The sequence below is a fragment of the Lygodium microphyllum genome, chromosome 11 (assembly GCF_053477565.2).
Source record: "Lygodium microphyllum isolate KBCC chromosome 11, Lygodium_microphyllum_v1.1.10, whole genome shotgun sequence".
NCBI classification, from domain to species: domain Eukaryota; kingdom Viridiplantae; phylum Streptophyta; class Polypodiopsida; order Schizaeales; family Lygodiaceae; genus Lygodium; species Lygodium microphyllum.
The window spans coordinates 68,230,863-68,253,898 of NC_141145.1; the positions used below are offsets into that span (position 1 = coordinate 68,230,863).

The 23,036-nt window shown below is 41.3% G+C and overlaps 1 protein-coding gene across 1 annotated transcript in view; it reads right to left on the bottom strand.

The window, feature by feature from the left end:
• Positions 1-2,466: 2,466 nt before the first annotated feature.
• Positions 2,467-23,036, bottom strand: part of LOC148028914 (uncharacterized) — a 39,769-nt gene continuing 19,199 nt past the window's right edge. Inside the window, exons 7-12 of the mRNA XM_087687681.1 lie at positions 4,637-4,699; positions 3,767-3,832; positions 3,624-3,662; positions 3,350-3,472; positions 3,059-3,151; positions 2,467-2,981 (exon numbers count right to left, since the gene is read on the bottom strand). Coding sequence (XP_087543807.1) covers positions 2,823-2,981; positions 3,059-3,151; positions 3,350-3,472; positions 3,624-3,662; positions 3,767-3,832; positions 4,637-4,699 — 543 coding nt within the window. The 3' untranslated portion in view covers positions 2,467-2,822. The remainder of the gene's footprint in view (positions 2,982-3,058; positions 3,152-3,349; positions 3,473-3,623; positions 3,663-3,766; positions 3,833-4,636; positions 4,700-23,036) is intronic.

A 23,036-nucleotide genomic window follows, 5' to 3' on the forward strand; every position in this document is an offset into this window, starting at 1 on the left:
AACTCTCAAATGAGACTAAGGGGGTATATGTCAAATGTTTTTGTTGCACTTGTATTGGATAAAAGCATTATTTGATGTACAATACACCATACATCCTTACACGAAATGGGATAGCACAATGTTGAAAGGCAAAGGGTTGCATCATACATTCTAGCTGGCGGCCATCATGTGTGCTACCATAAAGTTTTCAAAGTAATCATATGATGGTCTCGTCATACTGTGTCTGAAATGCTGAGATCACTTCCATATGTTTGGTTGCCTGGACTATGTTCATGTGCCATAGCACTTGTGTGTCATGCCTGATGATAAGTATATCAAACGTGCTGGCTATACCAAAAAGAACAAAGGCCATCATCTCTACATACTTTACATGGAAGATTTTTTAGCAAAGCTGCAATTTTTAATGAGAATTATTGCAAGAATGGTTGAAATCAAACACAACCAATCAAAATCATGATGGGTTTGAGGTTTTTACCCATTAGTATTGATGAAGCTAATATTCCTCCTTAAAATCAATATTTGCAGTAGTAGGTTAACATGCTGAATGCCTCAATTCAACCTAAGGTTGAGCCCGTTGACACACAAGATGTGGCTCATGCAATTAACCAGCAACTTATGAACTTGCAGGAGCACATTCAATGCCCTATTGATTGATCACAATGTCTAAGAGGGTAAACTTTCCGTCCCACTACTTGCTAAACTCACAATGGTACACATGGGGCAAAGGAGTCACATTATGCAGTCAACTTGCCTAGCTGCCCTCATGAATGAGTAAGTGTTTGACTATTCTGAAGTGCAGAATGGCATGCACTAGATGCAAACCATGCAACAGACATTGAGCTCCACACCGAAATAACAAATGGGATGTGGGAGATACGCCTGCGGGTGAGAAGTCCATTGCTACTAAATGGGTATTCAACCTAACATGCATTCCTAATGATAATGGTACAATGGTTGCCCTCATCATTAATCTAGTCATGGCTCTACTATCTATCCCTAAGTTGATGTCAAAAAAGAGTGGAGGGAGGTGGGCTTCTTCGGATGTGGGTCTCTGCATTAGTAGGAACTTGATATGCCTAAGATAATTACAGGTAGTTAAGAAGGCTGGATTTGGGCAAGAAGAAAAATCCTCGAGGAAGCGGTTGATAGATGGGAGGAGATCCTCTAACCTAAAGACTAGACATTCCTCGGGGCTCCGGGCATTAACATTATATATCTTAGGAAAGTCAAAATCCCCATGAATATTCCGATCATAGTCAACTCCATACCTACAAGGGTAGGGCATGTAGATGGGGTCATTGCATTCTTTAGGGAGCGAGCTACAGAAGGCGGTCCATGCGTCAAAATTGGTATCCCAAATCCTCCTCTGCCACTTCGGTTGTGCCTCGTAGCCTTGGGATGACCTAAGGTCTTGACTCAGCTCTAGAAGGTGGCTTCTGCCACAATACATGCATTGGACATGCAACTGCATAGGTCTCATAATTTCTTGTAGTCTGGCTAGCTCCATTTTCATCTTTGCTAGCTCCGAACTTGGGTCAGTGCCCTTTCCTTTACCTTGGTTGCTTGGGCATGACCGATTGTTAGATGTCGTTACCCTTTTGGGATTCTAGAGTTTGCTTTCTCTTGATTCAAGCTCTTGGAGCTTCTCTCCTTAAGCTGTTCATCCACTCATATGGCCTCTTCAAAGACCCTAGCTAGTGCATCTCTTTGCAAGCTTGAGTTGCCTGCCAAGGCCTTGTAGAGTTCCTCACAGTGTATTTTGTTGATGAATATTACGGACACCGCTTTCTCAATGCGTCACTCATTAGTGGGGATTCTCTTATAGAGACTCCGCACGTGAGTAACGTAGTCCCCCTGATGTCCTCTTTGTCCCCCTTGCTTGATATTCATTAGTCACACAATAAGATTATCTAAGTACCTGACCTTCGAGAATCTCTTAATGAAGAGACTCTTGAGGTCATTGAAATTGTTACACTCCACAGCGTCTAGGCTTGTGTACCATGTCCTATCCTTATCGTTGCCTAAGCATAGGCCGAAAGATTGTGAGCACTAAGCGAGATTTGTGAGGCCATTAGCCTCGCAGACCTACTCAATTTGCTCTACGAAACTATACGGCTCGGCTGGTACTTGTCTAGTTGTTTCACCACTGCAGGGATCCTTGACTGGCTCTTGGAGCCCTGGGTAACTCCTAATCTTGCAAGCAACAACGTTGCTAGTGTTGTTATGCTTTATTCTACCGATGTATTGTCCCTCCCTAAAGTGCCATTGGTTTAAGCTACAGGGTGACTCAGAGAGATGGAGCACCGAGAGGATCCCTTCAGACATTTATTGGTACTGCAAGTCACTTGTGTGGTTCCTCCCAAAAAGACGAGAAAATGTGTTGACAAGGTGGAAGCCCCAAAGTTAATACAGAAATCCTCTCTCTGAGGGAGGAAAAACTTTGCACTTAATATTGACCAAAATAGTTGATTAATGTAGGAATTCCATCCCATATAATCACATGCAACATAACATGATAAAGGGGTAAGGCCATTCTGTATGCCTGTGGCAAAAAATGTTTGCAATGAGTAAATGTTACATCAATATGCAGATAGCCCAACATTTTCTTTTGGCTTTTCTGCGACAAGGCATTGCAGCCTAACCAATGCCTTATATTATCAGTTTCATTCAAGCATCTCCTTAAGCAGAAAGCGCCAATACCTGGAAGTGTTACAAGCAATATTTCACACACAACCAACCAGCCCTGGCATTGCTTTCAAAGGCTAAGAGCAGCATATTATACAAGAAAATATGTGCAGCGGTCTTGAATCGAATACAACTTATCATAAGACTGCGGACTCATCTATCAGATAAGGTACAATATGGCTGCTCATCTCTGTCTCGTTTATATGAAGATGACCACGAGGTAAAGAGAGCCAACTTACTTTCCCTGCTTCATCCAAAGCTCTGAGGCCAATCCAGTCATCCAAATACAGATCAGTCTGCAAGTGTGAGAAGCAAGTCTTAGTTTTTGTGATGCCTCTCACAATGGTAACTTAAGCAAAAGCAATGGGCATACCTCATTGGCAGCCAAGATGTTCTTCATACTATTTGGTGCATAGTATCCAAACCATGCAGTCTCAGGTGGAATCAGCACCTTGTCACTCTCAAACTGAACAACTCAGGGGGAGGATTAAATATGTAAGCCACTAGACAAGATCAGTTCAATTTCCAAACCGAAGCAAATCAGAACTAGTTATTCTCATAACGTGGAGATTGGAATAAACTCAAACAAGTATATAATATTATAACCACACAAGATCAGTCCTAAAAAAACATCAAACATGGAGCGTAAGCAACAAAAGCTCACCATGATAAGTATAAGCTGGTTAAGGCTACTAAATCTCTCCTTGTATGTAGTGTTTAGATGGTCTTCAAGCTCATTGTTTAGCCTGGGAAGAAATCTGCACCCCTTTGAATATGCTTTCAGGTCCTACTCATTACCAAAAAGTAAGAACTCTTCATGAAAGAGACTTAAAAAAGCTTGTTCAACAACTCCCAAACAACTTGAATACAACAGCCAAACACACTATCAATAATTAAAATCTTATGGCAGAATGTATTCTGGGCTATTAAAAGCATACCGTTGGAATTTTGACATATCCTGCTGGTCCAAGATGTGCCTGAATATCCATTCAAAAATTTGTATACTTAACAAGTACACCCCTTGAAAGTATTTGTAGAAACACTCAAAAGACAACAAAGTAAAAGGAGTCCGATAACATACTTGCACATAAGAACTGTACACTCCCAGCTCAATCAAAACATCAGCGATCTCACAAAATACTCCACTCTGCATATGTAAAAGCCATAAATGACAGTGAGGGTTGCTCCAAAGAGAAAAACACAACGTTGCTGTTCCAATGTGCACATTCAATCGGTGTATTCATTTCATCATTGTTTCTCATATTCCATCTAGCATTGTATGTACCTCTCTCTACTTCTCCAAATGATGTTCCTATTGATCTCCATCGCTAAGACCAAACACATAAAAGAGAAATTTTAAAAGGCACCCACCAGTGCTAGGGTGCTAGTGGGGCAAGTTTCAAGGCAGATGGGTTTTCTAAGCCTTCCAAACACAAGGCAAGGCCTTATCATTAACATGCTACAGAATAGAGATGATACACACACAAACTGGGCATTTCAGATTGGTACCTTCATGAAGAGGGGGAATAAATACACATAAAGAAGCATAGATACATGTTAGCAAAGACAGACATATAATGTCCTCCCACAACTACCGTATGAAAACACAAACTTGAAATAATGATGTCTTATCATATATACAGGCTTTACAGGTTAATCACATGCCGTAGTCCAAAAGATGAGTATGTAACCAAAGTACCACACCAGCTATGCAGGTGCATACAACCCCCCCCAAAACTCTGACCTTAAGATTTTGAGCTCTTAACCCTAAGGTTATGGATTCACATAGGTTGTAATACTAGTAACAGAAACATTAATACCATTTCGCATATGTTATGCATAAAGGCATCTCCTATGCCGCTCTTTATATCTGTGTGCTATGATGCATGAGGTTCTCATCTTATAAACACTACTAATTCACTCAATCTTAGAGCTCAAACATGAGACTTACCCCACACATTGGGACTGATGCTGTACCTGCATGTGGCCCTCCAAGTGAGATCAGATTATTCACCTGCAATAACAATGACCTGTTTTACAATTCATAAAAGTTCATGCAATTGAGCAGTACCAGCAGAGCATGCTACATGTTTGGATGAGAGTAACATCGGTAAAAAACCTCATGCCATAGTAAAACCCAGAAATCCATTGCACTTCTCTCTCTCTCTCTCTCTCTCTCTCTCTCTCTCTCTCTCTCTCTCTCTCTCTCTCGCGTAAACAATGCACCTCTCTTTTCTTTTTTTGTAATACAATGCACACCTCTCTCTCTCTCTCTCCCTCTCTCTCTCTCTCTCCCTCTCTCTCTCTCTCAACGAGTAGTTATACTATATGAATGTAAGATCGAAGTACAGCAATGGAGCAGAAAGAAGTGAGCACAACTCATAGATAGGAGTGATCACAGCACGATTGTTTGCATGATAGAATGTGAAGTGCAAAGTACACAATACAACCCTTAGATTTTAGGGTCGTGAAAGTGACTTAAAGTGCGTTCACACACAGATGTGTGTATTGTGTGGTAAGTGACCAAAATGTGTAACATAAATACACAAATGAAAATAAAAGTGACTGGGGGGAAAAACCTCTCTTACGGAGGGTAAAAAGTGCCCCAATGTCCTACGTGTAGATCACTAAAACTCCTGTGTAAGCGTAGGCGTAAGTAAAACCCAACAAACCTCCCTAGAGTGATAGCTGATCAGCATACAAGGGTCATCCACCAAAGGAGATTAAATTTAAAGCATTGCGGAATGCTTCAAATTTATCGCGAGGAAGAGCTTTGGTGAAGATGTCTGCCACATTCTTGTTGGTAGGACAGTAGACAAAACTAATATCCCCTACATGTAGCCTCTCTCTGATAAAGTGATATTGTATTTCAATATGTTTCATGCATGCATGAAACGTTGGGTTCTGTGCCACTACAATGACACTCTGACTGTCACTAAACAAAGGAGTAGGCTCTGTGACAAATACATCAAGATCAGCCAACAAACGTATCAACCATACACATTCAACTGTAGTAGTGAAAGCTGCCTTATACTTAGCTTCACAAGACAATGTGGCAATAATAGATTGTTTCTTGCTAAGCCAAGAAATGCAAGAAGAGCCAAGAAAGAAACAATTGCCACTGGAAGAGTGACAAGAATCGAAATCACCAGCCCAATCTAAATCACTATAAGCATGTAATTGCAGCAACCCCCCCCTTGGCATAAAGCAATCCAAGAGTCATGGTGCCCTGCAAATAACGGAAAACATGCTTCACAGCTTGCCAATATGGTAGAGGTTACAAGTTGATTGCAAAGGGCAAAAGACATGAAAGAATGTTTACATTGGATGCAAATATTCCTGAGCTGAAAGTTGCAATGCTTGCTCATGATGATGCAAGTGTCAGAGACAGAAATCTGGCATAAATGCATTGGACACATAAATGTTTAGAGGCTGAAAAATATGCAGCAAAAGGACATTGTTTCAAGGTTGTCAAAAGTTCAAACATGCTAATTTGGGACACATATGTTTAACTTGTCAATTTGTCAAACAAGCTTGCTTTCCATTTGTAAGACATACACGGAACAGTAGTAGACCCTTGCAACTTATTCGTTCAGATGTATGGGGACCCGCACATAATGCATCTCTTGGAGGATCTAGGTATTATGTGACTTTTGTGGATGATTTCAGCAAGTATACTTGGATATATATTCTGAAACATAAAAATGAGGTTTTAGACAACTTTATGGATTTCAAATCTCATGCAGAGAAAGAGCTCAACTGTTATGTCTCATGCTTATGATCTGATGGTGGTGGTGAATATGTGTCAAAGGAGTTTGACAGGTACTTGACTAAGCATGGGATCATGAGACAGTTAACATGCAATTACACTCCACAGCAAAACAAAGTAGTTGAATGGAAAAACAAGGTCATTATGGAAGCAGCCAGATCAATGCTGAATGAGAAAGATATGCCTCTTTCCTACTCAGCTGAAGCAATTCTTACTACTGTTTATGTCATGAATCAAACACCCACAGCCGGTATACATGAGAAGACACCATATGAGCAACTTTATGGATATAAGCTTGATATTAGACACTTAAAAGTATTTGGCAACATTGCATATGTCCATGTACCTGATGAAACAGAAGCAGCTTGATCCAAAAGTAGTGAAGGCTATTTTATTGGTTACTCACAAGAACAAAAGGCTTATAAGTGCCGTGTTCCATCTACTTATGAGACTTTGATCAGCCGTGATATAGTATTTAATGAGCTAGCATCCTAGTATGGTGCTAAGCAAGTAACAATTCACGATGACTCTTCACAAAGTACGTATGCTGAAAATGAAATGTAGGATACTACTACTGCTAGTGGACCTGCGCATGATGTATCTACTAGTGTGAGACCTTGGACAAGTAGACTACGCAGTCACGGATCTCAGTCCACTGATATGGATATGTTAGTGAGGGGGAGATTGGACATGGTAAAGGAAAAGGGAAGTCATTGGATGATGTAACAGGTCCGTTGACATCGAGAGATGATTCTATTGATAGCTTGGATAGTGACCTTCGCATACCTGCAGTTGCTACACCCAGTGTTAAGCAAAGGTATGTACCGTCTCATGAGAGAGCAGAATCACATAGTGTAAAAGAAAACTGGTTAACAAATTTACTTACAGTGGATACTCAGCTAAGCACTATGCATACATGACCAAAGTTATGAGTTACAAAGAGCCCACATCATTTGCAAAAGCTCAAACTTGGAATTTGGTTTAGCTGCCCGAAGACAAGATGTCTATTGGATGCAAGTGGAGTGGGTTTATAAAGTCAAATGCAACTCAAATGGCTCACTTGAGAGATACAAAGCCAGGTTAGTTGTGAAGGGTTATGCTCAATACTATGGGCTCGACTATGAAGAGACTTTTAGTCCTGTTGCGAAGATGGCAACTGTACGGACTGTCATTGAATCAGCTGCATCCTACGAGCATACATGGTTGATCTTGCTGATCATCATGCTTTGGAGAAGCTAAGGCATGTTCTAAACTTGTTGAGTGTTTCGAATGTAGTATATGTGTTGTTGCCTACTCCTGCTCATAATCCTTCACCAGTCACACTCTCACCTTTTGGATGGTTGCGTTCAGTTGAGCTCAAAGGATGTGATCTTTCTAGTTTAGTAGCTTGAGGATTTCTAGAACTCAAGTCAATCTTGGAGAGGCTTATTTTTCACAATTCAGCTATCAGTGAGGCTCTGATACCATGAAACAAAACAAAGAGAGCGGAACAAAAGAAGGATAGCAGCCATGCTCCCTATCAAACTTACATTATCTTCCACACTCTAACTTGTGTACATACAACCAAACATACAAAAGTAAAGTGACCTCGATGTAACTGTGGTTGAGTCAGTGTGACCCAAACCTTATTCAACTAAGATAACCAAACCAAAGGTACATGAGCTTGAATCTCAACAAATTATGATATAGTTTCAAATCAAAGATATGGGAGAGCTGAAGTGGTTCCTTGGAATTGAAGTCATACATACACAAGGAATCTCGATGTTACAACAGCAATATGCACATAATATGCTGGAGAAGTATGGTATGCTAGAGCGCAAGCCCATGGATACTCCATTGGAACAGAATGTTAAGTTGACAGTTGATACAAGAAATGAGATTGAGAATATAACCATGTACAGAGACAGATGGTTGGCCACTTGATTTATCTTTACCATCACTAGACCAGATCTCAGTTATTTAGTTGGATTGATCAGTCAGCTCATGCAACAACCAAGGAAACTTCATTTAGACGTAGTGAGAAGGATTATGAGGTATGTGAAGGCTATATTATACTATGGGCTGTTCTATGAGTATAGTAAGACTCTTGAGCTGACAGGTTACAGTGATGTGGATTGGATTGGATGTGCCTAGGCCAGAAGATCGACAAGTGGGTATGCATTTGGTCTTGGCAACAACATGATTAGCTGGAGTAGTAAAAAACAACCCACTGTGGCTCTCACAAAAGTACTAAAGCAGAATACAGAGATGCAACCTTAGTTGCATGCGAAGATGTTTGGATGGTTAAGATGTTGGATGACTTGGACGTATGTGTGGATAAACTAGTCAAGCTATATTGTGACAACACGAGCAGTGTACTTCTTGTTAGTAATCTTGTTTATCATGTAAGATCAAAGCACATAGAAGTGCATTGCCATTTCATTAAGAAAATGGTACTTGGAGACAAGATAGATATTATCCATGTAAAGACAAAAGACCAGGTAGCACACATCTTTACCAAATCTAAAAATCACTTGGTAGAGATAAGTTTACTCATTTTAGGATGCTAGGGATACAGGAGGTGACTTTAGCTTGAGGGAGAGTGTAAAGAATCAAGCTCATCGACTCTCACAGTTGTAGGTTAGTTGTACATTGTGTGTGCTAATAAATGGGTCGAGACAACCTACTAGAGTTAGCTACTAGATTAGATGTTTACACTATGGTTAGTGTACTTTGACTTTGATGTTTTTTTTAAGATGAATAAATAATGAAACGAAAGTAAGAGAGTACTCTACTCTCTGTGCTCATTCAATGTCTCTATCTCTTTCTCCCTCTCTACATCTTCAACAACTTTTGAAGAATGAGCTTCCAAGAATAAACCAAATAATTCACCAAAAAAGAGGAGCATGTCGAGAAATGGGCATCACTATTAAGAATATGCCACCATGAGCCATGTATGTTGGTGTTACCATGTCGAGACCCAAATTTCTCCAAGAAGAAACGAACAATAAAGACCCAAATGTAATTATCAATGCACATAGCTCTAAAAAGTAACCAATTAAGAGCCACCATGTGGGTCTCCGCATCTAGAATAGCCCCACCACCCATGCTTTTTAGGATACAAATAACTCTAAGAATCCAAGAAGTACCTATATGCCAAAAGTCCTCTTTCTACAACATGAAACGAATGTGCTTGGTAAGATCATTCAAGATAGTGGTATTCCAAGGCAAAAGCAACAAAAAGTAAGCAAGCTTGGGTAACATGATGGTGTGAAGAAATGCTTTAAACACAACAAAACACAAAACCAATCGTACAGCAAAGTACAGACTGATAAACACATAACACAATTAGGGTTAGGGAATCTCAAAGGCAGTGAACACAATGAATAATAAAGTAAATGAATATTGAATATAGTGCTCATGCAAAAAACACACTATGCAGTGAATACTGAACCTCGAACTCTCGTGTCTCTAAGATCAAGGCAGAGGTTATAAGCTATAGAGTGTGTTGTACTCCGAAAGAATCCTAAATCACAGCAAAGACAGTCACGGAGTGTTGAGAACACCTGCAAACATAGCCAAGAAAGATTGGATCTGATGCAGACGGCAATGTAGGAGAGAGAGACTAAAACTATAGGTACTTGAGGAGAGAAAAACTGAGCGATAGCTATTAGGTACAAACGCAACCTGTGGAGGAAGAGAAGATCAGGGCAACAGCTCCAGACAACTAGCAACAGCACTAGATGCTGACATCCACATCAAACATAGCAAACAAACTGCAAACAACAGCTCCAAGGTACCAAGTAACAGCTACAAACAAGTGGTGAAGTCTAGAATCAAGCACCAAATGGTAGCAGATGGCTGTGGAGGAAGCTCTAACCACGATGTCCTCTGCAAATGGGGTGTGGTGTGGATAGTAGAGATACGGCTCCTAAAACCTATAAAAACGAGATCAAGGGAGAGTGGTGGGCTGCATGTTAGGATTTCTCAATTATAAGCAGTGCCCAATGTTTTAGTCTTTAGTTCTTTTTCAAGATGGTGTCACAAAAGTTGCAGGGTTAATTGTAACGCGTCATGGTCTAGATGCAAGATAAGCTTGTTGACCTAGTACACGGTCACGAAGCTCCCTTTGCTTCTCCAAGGTCACATTAGGACAAAACTGTACCTCTGAAATTGGCTCATGTAGGAGATGAGCTCGGACCTAATTATGTATAAGATGAAACAAGTAGCAATTGGTATCCCATATTCTAATATTTAAATAACTTTGAAAAATTAAAATCAATAGAAATTCGAAATAGAACTACTTGGTTCAATGGATTACCTTGTTTGCTCCACTAGTTCGCTTGTATGGGCAAAGCTTGCAAGCCCATGGTTGAGATCCTCCACCACTCAATGGGTGGTCAGCATTTACTTCTTCCCACCATGATCAATTATCGAACCTTCTTTCTCAACCACCGACACGACAAGCAGGAGGGAAAGATGAAGCCATTTCAGGCTGAAAACTAAAATAAAAATGGCTCGAGAGAATAGAGAACTCAAGTCTCGAGAGAAGGGAGAAGGCTCAGAGTCAAGAGTGAGGGTCCAGGGAGAAGTTGAGAACTTGACACTTAGAAGAGAGAAGGGAAAAGAAGAGAAGGGAGAAGGAAAAAGAGAAAAGGAGAAGAATGGAAAACTTGAAACTTGGAGAAGAAGGAAGAGAAGGAAGAAGAAAGAAGAGAAGGGAGAAGGGAGAGAAAGGAGAAGGAAGAAGAGAAGAGGAGAAAAAGGAACTTGCAAGAGGCTGGAGCAAACGGGGGGCTGGAGCAACAAGGGTAGGCTGCAACAGACTGGAGGCGAGCAGGAGTGTGCAATGACCAGTTGTAGGCAAGCAAGGTGTGCACTGTCACAGGCAGGCAAGAGCGTGCAATCACAGGCGGGTAGGAGCAGGCGGCGCAAAACGAGATACACACAAGAGGTAAGTGGGAATCCACGTGGCATTCTACTTACCTGAAACGGGACAGGGAACGTTCCGCAATTTTGAAACACAGATAATGACAGTTTCGTGCTAGGGACAGCGTTTCGGCGTGCCGGTGGGCCATTCCAACCATTTCTTGTTTGTATGGGAGAGTCACTATTACTGCTGTAGATGATTTTAACTTCAGCCTTCTAGATGTCTTGTTTGTGCCTAGCATTACAAAGAACTTATTGTCTATCTCTACTTTTAACAAGCATGGCTTTCAGGTCATCTTTGAGGATGACAAACGCATTGTGAAAGATAGCAAGATGGATTATGCACTCAACAGGCTGTCTAGGACCCTATATAAGGATTTATTCTTGTTGGATACCTATGATACACAATCTCATGATGCTCTAGCAGCCACTACTCTATCGCCCACTATGCAAAATGCGAAGCTATTGCATGCCCGCTATGGACATATGAGTTTTGGAAGCTTGATGACCCTTTAAAGGTTTCATATGGTAGATGCATTGTCTCCAGAGGAGACTCCACCACATCCTGTATACGAGGGATGTACTTTGGGCAAGATGCACATATTTGCCTTCAAAAAGGATGGTGCAATGCATGCTGTCCGAAAATTGCAGCTTATTCACTCTGATGTTTGTGGTCCCATAAGGACACCTGCACTTGAGGTCATCTTTACTTTGTAACATTTATTGATGACTACTCTCGGTATATATGGGTGTATGGGCTGAAAGTAAAATCCGATGTATTTATGCATGTTAAACATCTTGTTGTAAAGCTTGAGACTGAAACTAGCTTGAAAGTGCAAACACTTTGCACGGATAGAGGGGGGAAGTACATGTCTCGTACTTTTGAGACATATTTGCTTGATCATGGCATTACAAATCAAGCCACTCTTAAAATGACTCCTCAACATAATGGTGTTACTAAAAGAAAGAATCGCACTCTTATGGAGATGACTCATTGTATGCTCAAAAGCAAGGGACTACCTCATAAATTTTGGTTAGAAGGCCTTCAGTGTGCAAATCATATGTTGAATCGTGCACCCACTAAGGCACTAAAGAAGATCACCCCATTTGAAGCTTGGCATGGCAAGAATCCCAAGGTTGACTACTTTTGGGTATTTGTTTGTATAGCCTATGCACATGTTTCGAAAGAGCTTCGTGGGAAGCTTGATAACAAGGCTGTAAAATGCATATTTATTAGCTACAGTTTGGAAAGCAAAGGCTATCGCTTGTATGACCCACGCACAAATAAAGTTTTTGTCAATAGGGATGTCATATTTGCTGAAAATGCTATTGTTGGGCTAAAACATGCATTACTTGCTTATTACCTCTTAAACAATCCCAAAACACACTAAAAAATACTCTTTTAGAGTAAAAACCCTAAAACGGGGAGCGGTTTGAGAGAGTTCAATGGAAACCCTAAAACGGGGAGCGGTTCGAGAGAGTCCAGTAGAAACCCCAATTTTTGGGGCGCCCTTCCATATCTATAAATAGACAGGATGCCCCCATTCAGATTCATTCCGTCTGTGCAGGTTTCTCACTCCACGTGCAGATTTCAGCCATCAGCCTCCTCCCATGTGGCTGTCCAGCCCTCGAGACTGCTACCACTCCATCCGTGTTTGCTCTTGTTGCTGGCGCCTTCATCCATGCTGACGTCAGCTGCTGACGACATCATCATCTGCTGCAATCTGATCACCCAATCATCGCCAGCCACATCAGACACTATTTTAGCCTGTTGTTTACAGCCGACTGTGCGCAGTTTCTAGCCTCTGATCGGTGGTACACTGCTGCGTTTACCAGTTTCCAGCCTCCAAACTGCTGCATTTTGGTGACCAGCCTGCTGCCATTCAATATTCAGCACTCCTACACTCCGACTGGTGGTCATAGACTTGGGATTTGTCTCCAGTGGATGTCACACTCCGACATTGCTCTGCCCTTGAGCACACTGTACACTCTTACATTCATTTACAGCATTCATTCACTTCAAAGTTGTGTTCTCTCTCTTCCTTCTTCTATCTGTGTTTGAGTTTTGAGTTTTGCATTTAGGGTTTGAGTTTTACCATCTGTGTCTCTGTCTGTCTCTTTGTGTTTCTGTTGTGGTCGTACATTGTGTCCCCTCAATGCAAACCCTAGCAGTTTTCTTCATAGCTACATGTTCACATGATCAGTTTCAAAACCCATGACGTTGGTGATGTCTTTGAGGGTCTCTTGCCACTTTCTTTGGAGTCCGTGCCTATTGTAAATGGCCAGACGTACATAATACAACAAGTTGTTACTACACCATATGCACCTAACATCAAGGTATTAATGATGATTTGCCACATGTAGTAAAAGATGCAATACAACATGAAAGGGTTGCTGTAAATGCAGCAAAAACAGTCCCGAGATGGCTGTTACAAACTCTCTAGGAGAGTAAAATGGATGCTCCTTTAGCTCAACGCACTAGAAGGGCTACTAGACATATAGCACATGATGCAAGGGGAGCCCATTTGGCTGATTTTAAAAAAGTAGACAATTGTGAGCAAAGAGCATGTATTTATGAGCTCATTGTTGGATGATGATGAGCCTACTTCCTCGGACAAAGCTCAATAAGATATACATTGGATGCAAGCCATGCAAGATGAGTTAGACTCTATTGCCACTAACTCTATATGGGATCTTGTGGATTTACCACTTCGCAACATGGATTTTTAAACTCAAACACAAGGCTGATGGTACCATTGATAGGTACAAAGCACGGTTGGTAGCAAAAGGCTATGCACAGAAAAAGGGCATAGATTATTAAGAGACTTTTGCTCTTACATCTCGTATGAGTGTGGTGAGATGTGTAATTGCTATGGCTGCAAATTATGGTTGGAAGTTACATCAGTTAGACATTAAGACCGCATTCTTGAATGGGGATTTGCATGAGGATGTTTATGTGTCACAACCTCCAAGGTTTTGGTTAAGGGGGGAAAGCGCATGGTATGCAAGCTAAACAAAGCTCTTTATGATCTCAAACAGGCTCCTCGCGCATGGTACTCTAAAATTGATGCATATTTGGCCAACACAGGGTTCAAAAACAATCCAATTGCTCCCACTCTATACATCAAGAATGAAGGGGGAGACTTCCTGATTATCATTCTTTATGCAGATGGCATATTGCTCATTGGACCTTCAAAAGCAAAACTTGCAGATTTCAAGGCTGGATTGAAACATGCATTTGCTATGTTAGATATGGGTTGTCTACACTATTATTTAGGGATTCACTTCACCCAAAATCAACATGGTATCATCATGCCACAGTCACAATATGTGGATAAGTTGTTACATAGGTTTAATATGCAAGATCGCAAACCTATGTGCACTCCTATAGAGCCAGGCTTAGAGCTATCTATGCATGATGGTGAAGAGATGTCTGGTGTTGCAATTTATAGCCAATTGGCTGTCTTATTTATCTTTGCAACACGCGCCCTGACATTTGATATCCCGTATCTCAGATGAACAGGTATGTGCATAGCCCACGGACTATACATTGGAAAGCTATTGAGCAGATCTTCAAATATTTGCAAGGTACTCAATCACATGCATTATTATTTCCTAGGGGGAGAGACTTACAATTACAAGCTTACAGTGATTCAAATCCCTAGTGATGCAAACACTAGGCCGTCTATGTCAGAGTGCAGCGATTCGGAAGCGTAGGACAAAGACTGAGAGAGAGTGAACACAGAGAGAAGAGAGAGAGAGAAAAGGAGACAATGTAAATGCAGAAAATCTGTGGTGCAGTATCCTGTATAAGAGTACAAAAATACACAAGGGGGCAGAGGAAATATCTGCGTATGTATCCGACTTGATGACCTCGATCTCCGTCAGCCCGGAGCATAGTCTGTCTCAGCCAACAGATCTCAAGATCAGAATCTGAAATCACTGAATAATCTGTCAACAATGTGCTGGAGGATTGCTATATAAAGCAGAAATAAAAGGCATAAAAATAAACAGGTCGGCTGCAGCCGACTGCAATAAAATAATGCCAAATATTGTCTGACTGCACTGCAGGCTGCCACGTGGCACCTACGCAGTCTGCTGACGTGGCTGGCTGCTGATGTGGCACTGTACTCTGTCTGCTGCTGATGTGGCTCTGTAATCTGTCTGCTGTACCAAACCCTAACTGTGCAAAAACCCTAACATAGCCTATCCAGGGGATAACTCTACCGCTAACATCCCCTCTCAGATCCTGGACAAGGCATCAGACTGAGGAATCTCGAATGCTGCCGAAGAAGAGCCTGGGGAAGCGCCTTCGTAAACAAATCAGCAAGATTATCCTCCGTCTTGCAATACTCCACATCAATGGTCCCATCCAGAAGCTTCTTCCGAATGAAGTGATACTGGATCTCAATGTGCTTCGCCTGGGCATGGAATACAAGATTCCGTACCAAGGCAACGCAACTCTCATTGTCGCACCGCAGAAGAGTAGGACAAGTCTGAGGGCAGCGAAGCTCCTCCAACAATCTCCGAAGCCACACAACCTCACATGTGGTGGAAGATGCAGCCCGATGCTCCGCCTCAGTAGAAGAAAGGGCTACCGTGGGCTGCTTCTTGCTACTCCAAGAGATAACACCTGTACCCAAGGTAAAATAGTAGCCTGTAGTAGACCATCGGTGGTCCACATCGCCAGCCCAATCCGAGTCACTCCAACCTGCAAGAACCAGATCTGAAGCATCTGAACCTATGGGATAAGAAATCCCTAAGTCAGAGGTCCCCCTCAAATACCAAAGAATCTGCAGGGTAGCCTGCCAATGCACCTGTTTGGGTTCAATCATGAACCCTACCAAAAGACCCACAGTAAAATAAAGATCAACACGAGTATTGAGAAGCCAAATCAAGGATCCAATCAACTGACGGTAGTGTGAAGCAAAAATCCGCAGGGTAGCCTACCAATGCACCTGTTTGGGTTCAATCATGAACCCTACCAAAAGACCCACAGTAAAACAAAGATCAACAGGAGTATTGAGAAGCCAAATCAAGGATCCAATCAACTGATGGTAGCGTGAAGAATCCATCACAGGAGAATCTAAGTGTGAAGTCGCATTCCGATTCGGATCTCCATAGTAGTAATGGGCTGACAAGTCTCCATCTCAAAAGTCACCAAGAGCTCCTGAATGTACCTCTGCTGAGAGATGAAAATCCCCTTCTGAGACTGATAAATCTCATGACCCAAGAAGAAATAAAGAAGCTCCAAATCCGTCATCTCGAATGCCTGATGATCCGGTTGGTCATTAAGCCACTTAATGCTTTCATGATCCGACAAGATCAAAAGTTTGGCACCGTACAGATAGTGCCTCCTTACATGTACTATTGCATACAGCTCCCTCTCATAAACGGAATAATTCCATTTTACACGGTCTAATTTATTGCTTTCAAAAGCAACCAGTCGACCTTCTTGTAATAAGACCGCACCTACTGCCCTATCACTAGCATCAGCTTCAACCACAAATTTATTGGGATCCACAATTAATAATACTGGAGCTGTAGCAATAGCTACCTTAAGTTTTTGAAAACTTTCATTTTGGTCTGTTCCCCAATTAAAGCTCTTCCCTTTCCCTTTAAGTTGGTCCGTCATTGGAACAGCTATCTTGGCATAATCTCAAATGAATCTATGATAAAATCCAGATAAACCTAGGAAGATCTGCAACTCTTTTAGGTTCCTTGGAGATGGCCATTCAATAATTGCCCTTACTTTTTCTGGATCCATCTTGATTCCCTCTTTCGAGATAATATGCCCCAAGTATTTGACCTCTTGTGCGAAGAATTCACATTTAGTTTTCTTCGCATAAAGGGAATGGGTTCTTAACAATTGGAATACTAACCGTAAGTGTTCCAAATGTTCTTCTCTTGATTTACTAAAGATCAAGATATCATCCAAGAATACTACTACAAAGTGTCCTAGATAGGGTCGTAACACACTATTCATCAGCTTCATAAAAGTAACCGGTGCATTAGTGAGACCAAAAGGCATCACCAAAAAATCATAGCGCTCGTATCTAGTACGAAATGCCGTCTTAGGAACATCCTGGGCCTTAATTCTTACTTGGTGATAGCCTGATCTTAAGTCAATCTTTGTGAAGAATTTTGCCCCTTGTAATTTGATCAAAAAGATCTTCCATTCTGGGCATAGGAAACTTATTCTTCACCGTTATCTTATTAAGTGCTCTATAATCAACACAAAGTCGCATAGAACCATCTTTTTTCTTTACCAATAAAATTGGCGAAGCCCAAGGTGAATTGCTGGGTTGTATAAACCCTTTATCAAGGTAATCCTTAATTTGTCTTTCGACTTCTTGTGCTGTGTTTCACTTAGCCTGTAAGGTGGTTTAGAAATAGGGTGTGTATCCCTATCTATGTCAATTGGGTAATTTACATCACCCCTATCTGGTGGAAGGCCACTAGGTAAGTCAGATGGAAACACGTCTTTAATTCATCTAGCAAACCACTTAATTCATTATTTACATTCAACTCACAAACATAAGAAAATTGTTGCTTTATATTACAAAAAGTAAAAGTGTCCTGCACAGAAAGGGACCATAACATATATATCTCACAAGCTTCCTTCTTTATCAACTTCTGAACTTCAAGGAAACACATCAAAGGGTTATCAGATACTTCATGTTCACCTTGAATAACAAAAGTCTTACCATACCTTTCAAATTCCAGTGTATTATGATGATAACTACGCTTTAAGAATGGTTCCAATCCCCATAGCCACTCCCTCCCTAAAGCAATATCGGCTCTTTCCATATTCATAATTTGAAAATCAAGCTTATCTTTATATCCTTGGATCTCGATTTCCAAATTGGATACCATTGTATCCCATATTTTATTATCCTGACCTTGCATCATACGAACAACATATTGATGCTCACTCTTTTGTTGGGGAAGTTTCAACTTTTTGTCAAGTGCATCATTTATGAAGTTGTGGGTGGCAGAGTCATCAATCATGACTCTAACCCTCTTTCCAGCTATCAATCCATGCACTCTAACTAAATCATGTGGCCCAAAGGTAGGTTGCCACATAGAAGTTGACATATAACACCTGTGTTGTACATCCTTGTGCAAGACCTCTAAAGATTTATACCTTTCATGCCCCTTTAATTCTAGGGTCTGCACTACATGGATTTGTTTCTCTTTTCCCTTGCCTTTGTCATTACCCTTTCCTTTATCTTCCCCCTTCTTTCTTTGAGGGCAATTCCAAGCAGCATGGTTAGGGGATAGACAATTGAAACACAGCCTTTCTTTTTTTGCCTTATCAAAGTCATCTTGACTTAGCTTTGGCCGTACATATTATTTATTTTCAAAGGGTTGTTTCTTACCCTTAAGGAATGGCATTTTCCTTTTGGATTTGCCTACAAATTTTGAGGCTTCAAATTCCTTAGTCTTGGGCTCCGTATCAGTGGGACTAGTGAGTACACCTGGACACGTATTATCTTCATTGATTAATGCAAATTTAATTGCCTTCAAGCGTCTTGAGTGAACTCCTTTTCACTTCCTCTTTACAGGCCTTACAGGCCTTATCTAGTCTCCTTATGAATCCTTGTCTTTTGAAATTCATCTATTCCTGGACACGTATTATCTTCATTGATTAATGCAAATTTAATTGCCTTCAAGCATCTTGAGTAAACTCCTTTTCACTTCCTCTTTACAGGCTTTATCTAGTCCCCTTATGAATCCTCTTGTCTTTTGAAATTCATCTATTCCTTCCAATTTGAGGATTATCTCACGATACTCCTCGAGATATGTCAGCAAAGGTCTTCCCTTTTGTTTAACAAAATCCCAATCTTCCCAATTTCTTTCCATTTCATTTTCAAGAAGGAATTCTTTCAAAAAGACCGATTCAAATTGAGCCCAAGTTTCAGGTATTTTATTTGTCTCCTTTAAAGTTCTCCACCATTTATATGCCTTTGGTCCCAAGGTCAAACTGGCCTCCATCGCTTGAAGATGTAGTGGAGTATTCTTTAATTTGTGCAAATCTTCCCATTTATGGAGGAAGTTAAAGATAGTATCTTTATTTCTATCTTTTTCCTCCCCATGAAACTGAGGGGGTTTCATATCTTTTAACATTGGGTTATCCCTCAGCTTTTGGTGGGGTTCCCTAGGGTCTCGCATAGTCACATCTAGATCTTTCGATGAGAATGTAATATCTGAGGTCTCTACTTTACCTTTATCCCTTTTAAGTAATAAGGCTAATTGGGATTTTATTTCGGTGAGTGCTTGAGTTAGCAACTCCATTTGAACCCCCTGTACTTGCACACGAGCAGCTAAATCATCAAATTATTCTCGTATAGCAAAAAATTATTCCCAGTGTTCTTGCATTTCAATTTCATGGGGATCCACCATAGGGTGGTCCCTGGAACTAGAGCCTTCCGTTGCCCCCTCTCTCCCTTTTTCCCCCATCTATACACTGGAATTGGAAAGAAAATATAAGAAATTTGCAAACAAAGATTAGGTACTTCCTTGGTTACAAAGGTAAGACAAAGATCGATGGCCTTTATAGCTTAGTGGTAGAAACAGCGCGAAGAACACTGCAGCTTTCCTCAGATCTGCACTGGTTATGTGCAAGTTGCATGGCACACAAAACATGGCCTATCGGCCAGTGACAAAACAAGTCATGTTTTTCCTGTCACGTTTTTCTGTCGGCCGGAACTCTAGACTACCGTATCGCTTGATGTGTCCGGGTGTATAGCTCAGTGGTAGAGCAATCGGCTGCTGTAGTCCGATAGGTCACCGGTTCAAAACTGGAAAACTGAATAGATCGTGGCTGAAGTAGTGGTTGGTGTAACCCGTCTTAAAGCGGGTCGTAGCCAAAATGGCGATCAGAGTGGGCCAAAACGACTTGGAGTGGGACGTGGTCAGAGCGACGATTAGCGTGGCCCCTGCTATCACGAGCGGCCCGTAGCAACATTTCCCATTTAAGTCGCACTAAGATCGCCCATTCCAAGATCCCCGCTCTGATACCAGTTTTACGTGGAGTAATACGTATCTTGTAGACTGTCCTTTGTTGACAACCCTCTGTGTTTTGAGAGAAACAGTGTCACAACTCTATAGAAACAGAATTTGTATCCTTTTTCACTAATTTGTCTATATAATGATTTATTAAAATTTTGTTTCCTTTGCACTAATTAGATATAAATAAAAGTGCATTGGAGCTGGCCACTGATGAGTGGTCACAGGTTATAGTGGACCCACGCGGTGGGTTAGAGAAAAGATAGTTCACACTTCCACCTATATGGCCCGATTGGGCGCCTGTGACCAAAACTCACGCATATCAAGGTTAGACTCGCACACAGAAAAGATTGATGCCTTGAAGTGCGGGCTAGATCCACCAGAACAGACAGTTACAATCAACAATATGGCATGATCATGAAATGCTTGTATAATGTGCATGTGTGGACTGAAAGCTTGAAATGCACATTTCTTTGCATAGGAAAGTCACATGAAGATTCTGATACCGTTTTTGCGATGTACACGGAGAAAGCTTTCATATGACACCCATACTGGGGGGGTCCCTAAATTTTAGGAGATCCCTAAATTTTAGGAGCCTCGAATTAGCCTAAAAATGCTAGTCCTAAAAAATAGGGATGTCATTCTAAAAATAGTAAGTTCTGTACTCTGACTGTGCTTACTAAATTTGGTTGTTTCTATTCTTGACAGTATTCAGCCCAAAAAGGAAGGAGGCCATAGAGAAGAGACAAGTGTCAAGACACTTGTCACACAAGTTTCCAAGTGTCCCACCACTTATCACATCTCATGACATGTGGCTGGACACTTGTCTTGTGCTACTCCACTTTCCCCTTTTGTACTAGCTCTTCCCTCTCCTATAAATAAGAGCTCGTTTTTCTTCATTTAGCATCATTTTTCTTCGCTGTAAACTCATGTACAGCACCCACAGATAGCCAGAAACTAGCCCCATCCATCCCCATCATCATCCCCCACTTCTCCATTATCAAATTCCTCCATATTCCCTCTTCTATCACTGCTGTTTTACAGGACAGCAAGCCTGTAAATTCATTACAGCACCTCCTTCTCAAGCTCTTTCTTCCATTTTAGCAACAAGAAGCAAGCCCTATCCATGTACTACTGTTCAACGATGGAGAAAGGCTGATTTCCCCTCTTTCTTCTCTCATAACTGTAAAGAAATCAATTCTTATCATTGCATAATAGATAATGCATGTGTGTTTGTACATCTTTGCATGATCTTGTGAGAGTGAGAATTACTTCTCCTCACTCTCAGGTTGATTGTAACTGAGCTCTTCCCTAAGGGACTTGGATCAGTATATATTCCTTCGAGGGGGGTTGCCCATCTTCAACCCTCAATCTTGTCTCCATTACTTTTACATTTTCATGGCTATAATTTTGTGAGTAATTTTCATTTTCAGCTTAAGTGTTCATTCTCTTTTATATTAAATCTCGAAAACAAGCGAATATCACAATTGTTAAGCATACTACGTTGTTCGGGGCATTTACAAACAGCACGAAAAAGCCTTTCGTCTCACCACCCAGCCACGCCTAGGAGGTTGCTGGCTTGCTAAATCATGACCCGACTACCAGCCGTCAGCTTGAGGTGAGCTATACTATTTTTAAACTCACTTACTTCCTAGGCTCCCCTTGACTCCGTTCAAGCGCCCAAGGCCCTCGGACGGTCATCCCTCGAGCTTGTTTCCCAAATATTACACAATAAATCTAACAATCTCGACTCATGTATACCTCCCGTGAAACAAGATCATAAAGTTGATATCCTTGGGACTACGAGCTGTAATCCATGAACACCTATCTTTTGGAAGCCAGCTCAAACTTATCTCTCTTTTTCTTAAAGATGTAAACGTAAGTATCATATCCAAATACCCTAAAATAAGAGACATCTGGCTTTTGACCAAAGTAAGCCTCAAAAGATGTCATACCAACCACGACTAATGTAGGAGATCAATTAAGGATGTGGACAACGGTGACCACTACTTCGGCCCATAGACACTGAGATGTCCAACGATGCTCCATCATAGTCTGCACTATCTTGATCACATTGCAATACTTCTGCTCCAATATGCCATTCTCTTGAGGCATGTTTGTGTTGGCAAACTCCTACTATATGCCATGATCTGCACAAAACCGAGCTAACTCGTGGGAGACAAACTCCCTTCCCTTGTTTGAATGTTGAGTCTCGAGATTCCTACCATACATGTTCTCCTCGAAAATTAACCAGTCCTCAAAGTGTGAAAATACTTCGAACTTCAACTCCAAGAAATACGCCCAAGTCATCTTGCTAAAATCAATAACAATTAGCATAAAGAATAAACTCCCCTTAAGGGACTCCATCCTTATCGATCCACATAAGTCTATCGAAACAAGCTTCAAGGACTCCTTAGCCCTACACGAAGCCTTGCTAGGAATAGCATCTCTATGTTGCTTGCCACAAATACAAGACGCACAAAATGGATGGGGCTCACCCCAATCTCTAACAATCCACGCACCGACTACCTGCCTTCTGAAGATACTTGTAGTTGAGGTGGCCAAACCGAGCATGCCATAGCTCCATCTGAGTTTGAGAATAAAGAAAAAATGAAGAAAGGGCTGATGAAGTCCGCATCTTGTAGACTCCATTCTCCTCATG